Consider the following 12,669-nt stretch of genomic DNA (forward strand, 5'->3'; position numbering starts at 1 on the left):
GTCCAAACAGGACACATACATTTTTTTTATAAGTGCAGATAATAAATGGTGAACACTGCAGCCAGACTCTATATTAAAACACCAGGCTGATGTGATCTTTTTTTATAAAGCAGATATGATCTCTCTTCAGATAAATATGTCATAAAGAGGGATCTTTTAATATCTTGTGCTTATTAAAATGCGATTGTGCACAATGTTGTCCAGTCATTCTATTGGAGCTGACTACATCTTTGGTCTCTGATACCAGTAGTCAGTTAATTAAGAAACCTTATCTTCTGAATGTGAAAAATTATTTTTGACTGGAACATTATTATTGCATTTGACCAGAAAGTCGGAGCTAGGGAAATTTAATGAACTAGACTACTAAATGAAACCTTCACTGTAACAAATTTAGTCTGATACGACTTATATCTCAGCTGTTATTGGTACGGGAAAATATAACAAACAAAACATGTTTTGCTGCGTTTTGTCAATACTAAACGATCTGATGTATGTCCAGTAGCTGCTTGGTGGTAATTATTTGCTGTATCATGACATTGATAGTGTCAGTGAGAGCAGAGGTAAGAACATTTTTCAATCTGTGTTACAGTAATTGGACAGTATCCAGTACTGGTTGTCAAGGATTTTAGATCTGGAGGTTACCTGGGAAGCCTGTTGCCATCATCTGTATTGGAGGATTTGAGGGAAATGTCCATCTTTATCTAAAGATTGTATCTGACTGACTGTCAGGAGGTTTTGAAGACGTTCTTTGTGAACCACTGAAAAAGGTGGAGATGTGGGAATTGAGGGGGACGATGTTTTTCTAGCTCGAAGGCATAGCTCTCTGACTTCTCAGGGAATACTTGTTCATATGTTACTGACAGGAAAAATTTAGATTTTTCTACAACAGGTTAAAAGGCTGTGAGTCTCACTGTAGGCTTCACTTGAGCACAGACATGGCACTGAATTAGAAAGAAGCTTGTCGCAGCTATTGCTCTTGATGATCAGTCTCTTCGCTGTCAGTGTTACAAATTTAGGTTTAGGTTTCTTTATTACAGCTGTCGAGACATTGTCTCGTCTGCGTCTCCCCAAAATCATCACCTCCCCCACCCGCAGAGCACCCCCAAATCCCCTCCGCCCTCCAGTCCCGTAATCCCTAATCCCAGCTCTTTACCATTCAAATACATTAGTGAATTATTCCTTTAATCCAAAGAGGGAGCGGCAGCAAAGCAGCTTTCTGCATGACTCAACAAGCCACCCTCAGATGAAGTAATCGACCAGAGGATGAGAATACAGCCAATCATGTCTCGTTTTAATTTGCTGCACCAGCCAGACTCCTTGAGCCCACTCTGTTCATCCTGTAATGGCAAAAGAGTTCAGCTTTGTGAGGTCTCTGTAAATGTGTGTGTGTGTGTGTGTGTGTGTGTGTGTGTGTGTGTGTGTGTACCACTGGTGCGTGAAACTGAAATGTTTTGGAAAGAGCAAACAGGACCAGCTGAATCCTCACTGAATGTGTATGTAGTTAATCAACAGCAGATGTTGCAGTTTTTCTTGTTAAGCTGCGAATATATTTTTGTTTTCAGTCCATCAAGTTTTCACTGTTTTAGTTTCGTAGTTAACGTGATCTGATTTTAGGCCTCCTGGTGGCAGATACGCTACACCGGTGTTAGATACCCCTAAGTAAACATTCAGTTTGTACTAATTTGCTTTTTTTGCTGAAGAACTTGCAGGAATAGACCACATAAAAAAGGATGGTGATGTTTTCACTGATATGTTCCCAACCCCCTATTTTAATCCCGTGTTGGTTTAATATTTCATAGTAATAGTTCTGACATCATGACTTGTTTGGGATCGGCATTTTTCTTCTATTTCTGGAGCCTATCCCAGCTGTCATAGGGCAAGAGTCAGGGTACACCCTGTGCAGGTCGCCAGCCTGCTGGGTCCCTTTTTTTAAAAATAATTTCATTAAACAACACGTAGGGTAGGAATACATGTAGAGCACAAAACATCAAAATGAACTAATAATGGGGCTATTTGTTGATGTGACTAAGTGGTTCATGTATTTGTGAATTAAATCACCCAAAATCAAGACACGCTCAGTGAGTTTGGGCCTTTTGGGATCCCTGGGAGATTGAGGTCATCGTTACCATCCAGGCAAATATATATTTAAATGAATATTAACAAGCATGGTTTTGTTTAAGTTTATACTTCTTTCTGTGTCTTTGCAGGAAACATTGTTGGGACCAATGCCACTGAGCCGGACAGCGCGGCCAACGTCACCTCCCTGCTTATTGAGGAGGAAGGGCCAATCAAGGTCAACAAATTCATCGCTGCGGTAACTGGAATAAACAGCCCGGCCACTCCTGAGCCAGTCAACACTGTGACCCCAAGGGCAGGTCGTATCCCCCGCGGCGGCGGCGAGGAGGAGGAACAGAGCAGCGGCATGTTTGGTGAGACAGTGGTTCCCACAGTAGAGGAAGTAAGTGTGGCAGCTCCACCCCAGCTCATCCCTGACTCAGCTGAGACGGAGCACCTGTTGCCTAGCAACCCACGCAGACAGGAAGTTGTTGAGGGTGAGGAGGAGGAAGATGAAGAGGCACGTCTTCCACACACTGACCCACCTTGGATCCACACCGAGGAGACGGAGGACACAGCTGTGTTTGACCTGGACCAGCTTTTCACCACAACTGCTGCCCCACCTTCAACCACCACTAACCCCACTAACCCCACTAACCCCACTAACCCTGATGTTGGTCACGTGGACTTCTTTGACCCTTCTTCTCGTGGGCGCAACCTAGACCTAGCCCCTGCCTCACCTTCATCATCGGTCCATGAGCTGCAAGGTGGCGACACAATCTCCTGGGCAATGCCAGACACCTATGACTACCTTACACCCTATGACGACAGCATGTCCCCCACCGATGAGTACGCCTACAGCACCACAACTGATGCTTATGAGACTGATGAAGATCTCCGACTGGCTGCTGGGTCTCCTGCTCGCTCCAAGCCCCAGCTTCCAGGGTCTGGCTCGTTCATCCCTGGGGGGTCATTTCCTGGTGTGAGAGCTCCTGTTCCAAAGGTCCCTGTGGCAGCAACTCCAGCAGCCTTACCAAAGGGATGCCGTGTGGGCTACCAGATGATCAACGGAAGCTGCCGCTCGCAGTGTGACATGCTGCCCAACTATTGCTTCAATGGAGGACAGTGTTACCAGCTAGACGGCGTGGAGGTTTTCTGCAGGTATGGTACACCATGATCACTCAGTGACACCAGCATATACTTATATTATATATAAGTATTTGCATTTTTATATATTTTTTATTTGCATTTATAACGATCACTAAATATATTCTGCAGCATCTGCTACAGACACCGACGTGCAATCTGATTAGTTGGTTTAGTTTTCTGCTTTCTGGTTAGAAACATGTGGAAAAGCTCAGAGACAAAATTAAAAACAGTGCATTACAAGAGCGTTTTATGAGGGAATGTCCCCCCATTTGCCAGGCTTCATGCCTGATATTTGGTTTCTCTTTGTGAGAGCTGGACTTCATGCAGACTCTTATAAACAGGCTTTTAAAAACACATACTCAGAAAGTGCAAAGCAAGGTTTTGTAAACACAGATAAAGATTCACTCAGATCCATATCATGGACTGTGAATTAGACGCTATCTTATATTTAGCATGGCCATAACCACTAGAAAATGACCTGCCTTCCAGGCATCGGCTGCAAACTGTTTTAACGACTTTCCTCAGGACTCGGTCCAATAGGGTTGCTGTGGTGATGAATCTAGGTGGAGTTCAAAAGTCAAATGGATTAAGGGCATCATTTATGAAAATATAGTGTGAGCTACAGAGTACTTTTAGGTCAAAATGAGGGCCGAACGTCAACAATCAGAGTGCATCTGTGGATCAAAAAGTTTCAATCTTTGAGCTACACCAGAGTTCACCACATCAGCACGCCAGGTTCAGGATTAGAGCTGCTGCAAACAGGGGGGGAAGGGGACGCGTGCTTTGTTCAATAGTGTTTCTGACTTCTAATACTTTATTATTACAACAGAAATAATGCTGAATAGAATAAGAAGGATCAATGATGGGAAAGAGAATAAGAATAAGACGAGATCAATGCCAAACTCACATCCAGGGTCTGCAGAAGAATAAGTACTTGTCTGCAGTGAGACAAGGACAAATTAATTTAAATTTTGAAAGTGATTGAGCTTTAAAGGACAAGATTCATCCCACCCCCGGCTTACGCCCCTTTGTGCAATATATACTTTGGTTCATAGAGTTAAGCATTTGCTTTTCAGAAAATAAGATAGGCTTTTCAAAAATCCAGACAGATGTTGACAGCCCTCACACCAACTGTGAAGGTCTTTCCAGAATCCTCAAAGAATCTTGATTTAACATCTTTAAAAAAAAACAAAAAAACAAGGTATGCTTTGGTGTTTTGGTCATGATTTGGTCACAATACTGGATGCAGGAGGAGGCAGGAGACATGAGAGTGGCAATGATATAAATCAGAAAACTGTCAACTGGGAAACGACACCCTTGTTTCTTAGTTCTGCACTTGGCTTGATTTTGTTTTTACTTTAGTTTTCATATTTTGGCACCAAAACTATTTGGTTAGGTTGAAGAACAAAAATTGTGTTTTGTTTTAGATTAGGGCCATTCACAAATGTGCATTAAAATGTGACACTAGGACACCACCACAAAAAATAAATAAAGTGCAACAATGCAAGTGAATACAAAAATTATCCCACTTAGCTTTATTCTCATTTCAGAGGGGTGAGACAACAAATACACCTATAAAGCATAACATTACAACCACCTGCATAATATTGTGTTAGTCTCCCTTTTGCTGCCCAAACAGCCCCGACTCACTGAGGCAGGGATACCACCAGACCGTGTGCTGTGGTATCTGCACCAAGAAGTCTTGTAAGTTGTGAGGTGGGGCCTCCATGGAGCAGATTGTTCACACAGATGCTCGATTGGATTGAGATCTGAGGCATTTGGAGGCCAAGGCAACACCTCAGATTTGTTGTTGTTGTGCTCCTCGAAATGTATGTGTAGGTTCTCAGTCATCCAGGTCATAGTAGCCACTGGAGCTTGGAAAAATGGCGACCAGACTTTTTGTCTCTTGAAGACGTTTGTGGAGAAATCCAGGTATCTAAACCCCCCTATTGTTCATGTACATAATTACATGCGCCAAAGTGTGAAAGGAGGTATGGGTCATTACAATCAGTGGTTTAAGGTGAAACCAATTTGGGACTTTGTCTCATTGTTTCATGTGACCTACTGAGGTCACCTGAACAAAAGTGTGAATGGGGGGTTGAGGCGCCTGGGGAGGGAGCTCTGGACCGAACAGTAAGGAGGGGAAAGTTGGTGTATTAATCCACCTCCTCTGTTCAGAGATAGTTGTTCACAGTGGACATAGATGCTTCTTTTTCTCTTCTTTCACACCATCTGTCTTCGCGGTCCAAAATGTGAACGTTGGAATCCTCAAAAGAGTGACCTTCGACCTTTGGATGCAGATGTACAGCTGAGTCTTGTCCTGTCGAGGTGGCTCTTCTATGTTGTGCCGTTCGTTTGTGAAGATGCTGTTTGGTTTCTCCAAATGTAGAGGCCTGAGCACTCTTCACTGCACTGGACAGGATACACTACGTTGCTTATCTTGTGTTGGGGGGGGGTCCTTGGGATGGACCTGTTTATCCTTTAAAGTGTGACTTGGTTTGAAGAATACTGGGATGTCATGCTTGGAGAAAATTCTTCTGAGTTTCTCTGACAAGCCTGCCACATAATGGATGACAATGTTGTTCCTCTTGTCATTCTTATTCTCTCTAGTTTGTGTTTGACCTTCTTTTCTGTGCAGCTTGGCTGATTTGATGAAAGCACAGTTGGGATAACCATGTTTTAAGGGCTTTCTCATACCATTCATAACAGTCTCCACAACCAGCACAGCCACTAAGCTGCATCAGACTCCTCAAGTTTTGAACTCTTCGATGTGTCGTTCCCTCAAAGGTCAGCACTGTCAAGGCAGCTCGCAAAAGGTTAATGGTATGAACTGTCAAAATCAATGTGATCATAGCTGAAATTAAATAATTTCATCACAAAATCTGGTAATTTTGTATGCTGGTGTAGCATTTCTCTCTTCTATCATTTATTTAAAAACAGCAAACAAACATACAAAACTTAAGTCTTAAGCCTATTGAAAGGGTTTTTGGGATTTGTAGGCAGTTACTGAATTAGAAGTAGATGGAAAGAGTTTGTAGGAAAATGGCTACACCAAAACTATAATCTACCACACAAAAATCAGCCACAGCAGATTTATGATCTCTGATGATGTCTGATCTGTGGCTGATTTTACACAGATCAGATTTCCCTTAATCAAGAAATGAATGAACCAGCCAATCACTGAGGAGAGACTTCCAGTTAGCGAACAGCTGCATTGATTGACATGCAAATGTATGCACAGCGGTGATCAGCCTCATGACTGGAGCTGAAAATATTACTCTTATTCACATTCACCAAAAACACAGAAACTTCACCTGAACTCCAACAAAAATGTCACATTCTGAACGGAAAAATGAAAGTAACAAGGTCAGTGATTTATGTCCTCAGATAACTTTATCTCAGTAGACCCCATCACATCCCATCGATGTGGGCTGATGGCTTTTATCCCATTTGGTCACGACTTCTTTTTTTGCTGCCCTTTGACTCACTCCCCTGAAATAACAGACATTTATTGTGACAATATTAAAGGATTTTATTCTTTAATTTCACTTACTGTTCAATGGGGAAAATGTACTGCATGAAGTAGTGTTGTATAAGTAAAGAAGACATGACAAAGATAGCTGATTAATGTCCAGTTTGAATGATGTTACATCAAAGTCTACTTAACGGCACAAAACTCCATATCAATCCAAGCATTCACGTTTCAAATATTTATACATATATTACTGGGGATGACCCAGGAATCAATCAGGTAATCAATATCTGGTTGAAGATGAACTCAAATTTAAAATGTCACTTAGCAGTCTGGCTGGAATGTTGTTAAGGTTGTGAAGTAGACACTTATTTTAAAAAAATTAATCTACTTGTATGGTTTGTATAGACTGTTTGCTGTGACAGCTGTTCACACTATACAAAGATGGATGGTGCACAACAGCCATAAAAACTGCTTCGTCTCTTTTAGATGCTCTGATCGTACTCGGTTCTTAAAGGTCATCATTGTCTGTGAGGTTTGCTTTTGTGTAATGATGTGAATTCACATTTAAAGTTCACCAAATTTGATCTTGACATGAAAAAAAAAATTGGGGTTAATTTATTGTCAGCACGCACTTCCATACTACAATCCACACGTGCACTATAAAACATGATGGCAACCTCCTGACAGCAAGAGGAAGTGATGCTGTGTTTACTGTGTTTGGCTTAACAACATAAAAAGAGAAACCCTAATGTCGAAAACAGTACAAGCATAAGGACATACGCATTATACACACAACAAGCATCCAGTTTATTTTCCAGGCACATGTGCATCCTGCGTGGCCTCAGGTTTTGAACTGCACTTCGTCCATAGAGCGGTCCATACAAACGTTCACAGGGATGAGCTGGTGTTGTATGCATCACACAGTTAGCTGGTGACTGGGCAGGACTCAGAAATAATCATTTCTATTGCATCAGATCAACAGATTACAAATATCATTGACTGATAGGGAAATGGAGCAATGCTCACTCAGCGATGCTAAAAAGCTCCCGCTAAGCGGACAGTGTGATCCAGATATTTAGGGCAGATTTTGGGCTTCAGTCAGCAGATAGTAGCACTGATGAACCTCCTGAGAGTGAGTCAGATGAGGGCTGGAGAGATGCTGAGAGGTGTTTGACTGCTGGGCAAAAGCTCAATGTGGGTCAATAGAGCTCTGGCACAGATGAGGACCAATATGTTCCTCTGTGTGTGTGGCATGATTGCGTGTGCCTGATTACACATGTGACTGAGTTTGCATGTACATGTCTATCTGTGTGTGTGTGTGTGTGTGTGTGTGTGTGTGTGTGTGTGTGTGTGTGTGTGTGTGTGTGTTGGTGCCTGCAGCTGGACTGAAGTGTCTTTATTCATGGGGCCAATTCAATTACAGGGGGATGAATGTTTGGACCTTTGGCCCTCTGCAGTAAAACACACGACCCTTTGAAGTGCTTTTACTGACCTCAGGCCTGCCCATCGTACCTCTTTTATAGATAGAGTTATGTACCTGAAGAGGTGAGAAGCTTCCCATTTTCAGCATCAGGGATTACAGGGAATGAGCAGCACAGTGGCTCAGTGGTTAGCACTGGTGCTTGACAGCAAGAAGTTCCCGGGTTAGAATCCACCATCTGGCCGGGGCCTTTCTGTGTAGAGTTTGCATGTTCTCCTCGTATCTGTGTGGGTTCTCTCCAGGTTCTCCAGCTTCCTTCCACAGTCCAAGGATAGTGGGAGTTAATGAAGGTAGGTTAATCATTCGTTCTAAATTGGTCATAGGTGTCAATATGAGTGTAAACATCTGTCTTTGTATTAGCCCCTGGCAATCTCTCCAGGGTATAACTTGCCTCTTTCCCTAGGGCAGCTGTGATAGGTCCAAGCCCCCCTGCAGGGTTGTATTGTCTGAAATGGAGGCAAATGTCTTGGGTCTCCTGAGAAAAGTTTCTAGATATCTCAATCCATCTCAGAGAAGCACCATTTACAAAAACATGGTGAGGTCTCGGATGGAATATGCTTCTTCAGTATGGATGGGTGCATCAGCTACATGGCTTACCTGCTTAGATGCCATACAGTGACGAGCAATAAGGATCTCTAACAAGTACCCTAGATGCAATGTCCATCCAGCCTTTGGACTAATGGCAACAGGTGGAAGCCCTCACTCTCTCCCATAGAACGTATTACGTAGTCAATGAGCTTGTACCTCCAGCTCAAATCATCAGAAGGTGTACCAGGCGGTCAGTGGCCAGGCATTCCAGTTCTGTGATTAATCCTGGTCACAGAAGGTAATTTTTACCAAGAGCCTGTGGAATTGTCTACCACAAGATATTGTCACAATTAGGTATAGACAAAGGTTTAAGAAGGAAGTTAACTCCTATCTCAGCATCTCTCATCAGCACTTCCCAAGGAGCAGCTGCTGATGGTGATATAGCAATCACTGCAAATATAGAAAAACAAAGAAAAAGCATTAAGTAGAAGAGGATGGATGGATGGATGATTATGGGTTACTAATAACTGATTAATGAGGGTCTTAATGTTTGGAGCTTACATGTTCTCCTCGTGCCGGTATAGATTATCTCTAGCTTCCTCCCACATGCAAAGACATGCTTGTTAGGGTAAGTGGTGATTGTAAATTGGCTGCAGGTGTGGATGTGAGTGTGAATGGTTGTCTGTCTCACTGTCCAGGACGTACCCTGCCTTTGACTGTATGATAACTGGGTAGCCTCTGACCTCTGGCTGGTTTTTCTGCCTTTACAGCAAAGTGCTGTGGGATTAAATTGCTGCATGTCAAATGCAATAATATATGGCACATCCAATGTGTGCTTGGTTTAAGAAAATAACTTCTATTTGCAAGGGTCATAATATCTCTTCTAAGTTGTTCTTGAAGACTATAAAAATGGATGAATAATTTTTACTTTTGTGCAATTATGGAATTAATTTCACACATTGCTCAACACAAATTGAACAGCATCTAACAGCAGATTTAAGCAGCCCACATAAAATGTACCAGGTGGCATTCAACAAATTAAAACCATGTGTAATGAAAACACTGTTTCTGTTGGAAAATGTGAAGTTCAAAGTATGTGGATCTTGTCATGGTTTGCATCAGGGATGAGACTCAAATGCAGACTGGTAAACTTAAACAGATTTATTTTACAAGGAAAAAGTGGGCAGGAAGGGCAATCCAGTGAGCAACTCCGGAGCAAACACAACTCCTCTCCCCCTCATACCAACTCACTCATGTATCCTGTGCAGAGAGGAGACGCAACAGTAAGTCAAAAGCAGAAAAACCACTTGAGCAAAAGGTTTGCAGTAGGGGAGCACGGCCATAATTGGTTGTAGTGTACGATCCAGCGCTGACTGCGAGTCTTCCCTCTTCTTAAGAAGGGATCAGTGATAGAAAACAGGTGAGTAACTTCACAGGCAGGAGCTGGAGTGGGTCCCGCCCCTGAAAACACAAAGTGTGGTTAACCAGTCAAAGAGAGAGAGAGAGAGAAGGAAAACAGGAGCCATGACAAATCTTCAGTGAAGTACCACGACTGGGACATATAGGAACCAGTAGTTTGATCGAGGCTATTGACTCAAAATCAATAATTTAGCCTTTGCTGCTTAGAGGAACCCTGTTTTCAAGCTGTACATTTGTACTTCAGATTCAAGGTGTGTGCGTGTAAGGATGTAAATACATATTTTAAGCCTTAAATGTTGAAGACTGGAGATGTTTCAGCAACAACAAAAATGGCAGCAGATGGAAGACCATAAAAGTGGAGTTCCTGAGAAGTTTCAGCTCAGTTGGAGAGCTGTCTCAGACACACTCACTGAGTCTGTCATTAGCAAGCTGAGGCACAACACACATCAGAGCTGTCACTTTCTTTTAAGCTAAATTCACATATTTATTGGTCAAATTTACTCAGTTAAAGAAAATCACATCTTGATGTGATCTTCGGTTTGCACACACATTTATGACTGCTTTCATTTTAACTTTAAACCTCAGTCATTGCAAACACACCGCAATGGGATATTCTATTTTTTTAAGCTATCTGAGGCATCTCCGGTGCTGGCTCCCCTTGTCCTCCTGACTGATGGGACCTGACAGAATTATTGCCATAAATCACCATCTCGTCTGGAACTGCAGGACTGAGAGGACCATATTCTGAGAAACAGATGAGAAAACTGAGAGAGGGGAGAGCAAGGGATGAGGAGAGGGTGTTTATGTGCCGTTTGTGGTAGAGAAAGCAGATAGGTGGAAAGAGAAAGACAGTGACATAAAAAGGAAATCAAAAGAGTCAAGAGGAGAAAAGAGAGTAAGAAACTATCAGCAGGAAGTGAAAAGGAGACAGAAACAAAGAGAGAAGTGGACAGAGAAAAAAAGGAGGCTGAGGGGAAACTGAGTGAGAGAATGAGTCAGAACCTTATAATGTTTGCCAGTATGGAAATGACTCGAGCGAGCCAGGTCGAATTTACTGGTGTGTGTGTGTGTGTGTGTGTGTGCGCGTGTGCGTGTGTGTCTTGCAGCTTGATTTAATTAAGTGAGGCTTTGAGCACCAACAGCAGTTTGTATTCATTTTAGATTTCACGATCAGATCATGGAAGCGCACACAATTCCCACTTAGATGTACAAAAACACACACAAATAAAACCCGCGCATGCTCTCACACGCTGGATTATGGGTGTATTAGGAATCACCTCAGAGTCACAGAGCGTGGGGGTCATGGAAGCAGCGGGCCAGCGGTCAAACACACAGGAGATTTACAGCTGCCAAGAAGGCTGGGGAAAAAGACACGCACACATCAACAGACAGTTTGTTTTTGCCAAAAATCTTGTCTGACATAATCAGTCGCTGGCTACACACACATACATATTCACAAATTTGTTTTTGGCTGGGTTCAAGTAGCTGCAGGTTAACTGCATTTTGATTATTAGCTTGTGTGTACACAGAAATGCACACACACACAAACACTGCACTGGGGTGGTGCAAATCCACTCCAGGTTTTATTAATCATGATGTATGATGAACTATTGAAGCATTTCAGAGTTATCAGATCTTTTTTTTTTTCCTGCATGCTCTTATTTTGAAAGAGTTGCGGAGCGTAAATAATCTCTTCTGCACTTTTCAATTAGCAAAATTAATGCTGTTATGTGTTCTGTGATCGATTTGCCCTTTCCACATAATACAACCACAACTCCTCACAGAGTTGATTAAATTCCAAATCTGCTATTGCAAAGGATATTTATTTAACCCTTTGAAGTTAAAAAGATCTAAATATGAAATCATACTAACAGGTCTGCTTATATATGAAGTCTGCATCTCTCTTACGTAAAGAAAAATGCACCTACCTTGTACAAACCACCTCCAAAACCTAAAGGAAGTGATGATCCAAGAATATGATTACACTTTACTGCAACTGACAAAATTCAGTTCAGTGCAAAGTAGCAAAAATGCAGTTGCGCACCTGCTGTTTGTTAGCAAAAACCCATTAAAATCAAGTCTATCTGCAATCATATAAACCAATAAAATAAAATAAATATATGAGAAAATCCACTTAGAGTGTGAGCACCTGAAATAACTGTGTAATGAATTAAATTTGCACCTTTGTATACATCCCAACAAAGTAGGTTCAGCTTAGAATCATGGAGCCACAGTAATTAATGCAGCACAGCTGATATGGTAGCTCTTCACCTTTTTTTTCTTCTCAGATCCAATAACACAAACTGCACTGAAACTGTCAAAAGGTTTTGTGGCAGTTTTGCAGGAATAAATGCTGCAGGGTGGCTGTACTGTGAGTGGATTTTGTCAAAAGTTTCATTTCATTATTTATTTGCATTAAGATAAATCCATTTGTCAGCCTCTTTGGGAAACCCAGAGCATCTTTTGATCTAATTTACTGTATTCCTTTCAGGGTCACAAACAGAGGAGCTTTCAGTGCACCCCCCACCCCCCCCAATTGTAATTCTGACAGTCAGTGCGACAC

General features: G+C 42.2%; 1 protein-coding gene across 8 annotated transcripts in view; it reads left to right on the plus strand.

Annotated features, from left to right (window-relative positions):
* The window catches only part of cspg5a (chondroitin sulfate proteoglycan 5a), a 63,427-nt gene that overhangs the window by 20,814 nt on the left and 29,944 nt on the right, over positions 1–12,669 (plus strand). For all 8 annotated transcript variants that reach the window (XM_030749882.1, XM_030749885.1, XM_030749887.1 and 5 more), the window contains exon 2: positions 2,208–3,216. In XM_030749882.1, coding sequence (XP_030605742.1) covers positions 2,208–3,216 — 1,009 coding nt within the window. The remainder of the gene's footprint in view (positions 1–2,207; positions 3,217–12,669) is intronic.

The sequence above is a fragment of the Archocentrus centrarchus genome, chromosome 16 (genome assembly GCF_007364275.1).
Source record: "Archocentrus centrarchus isolate MPI-CPG fArcCen1 chromosome 16, fArcCen1, whole genome shotgun sequence".
NCBI lineage: Eukaryota > Metazoa > Chordata > Actinopteri > Cichliformes > Cichlidae > Archocentrus > Archocentrus centrarchus.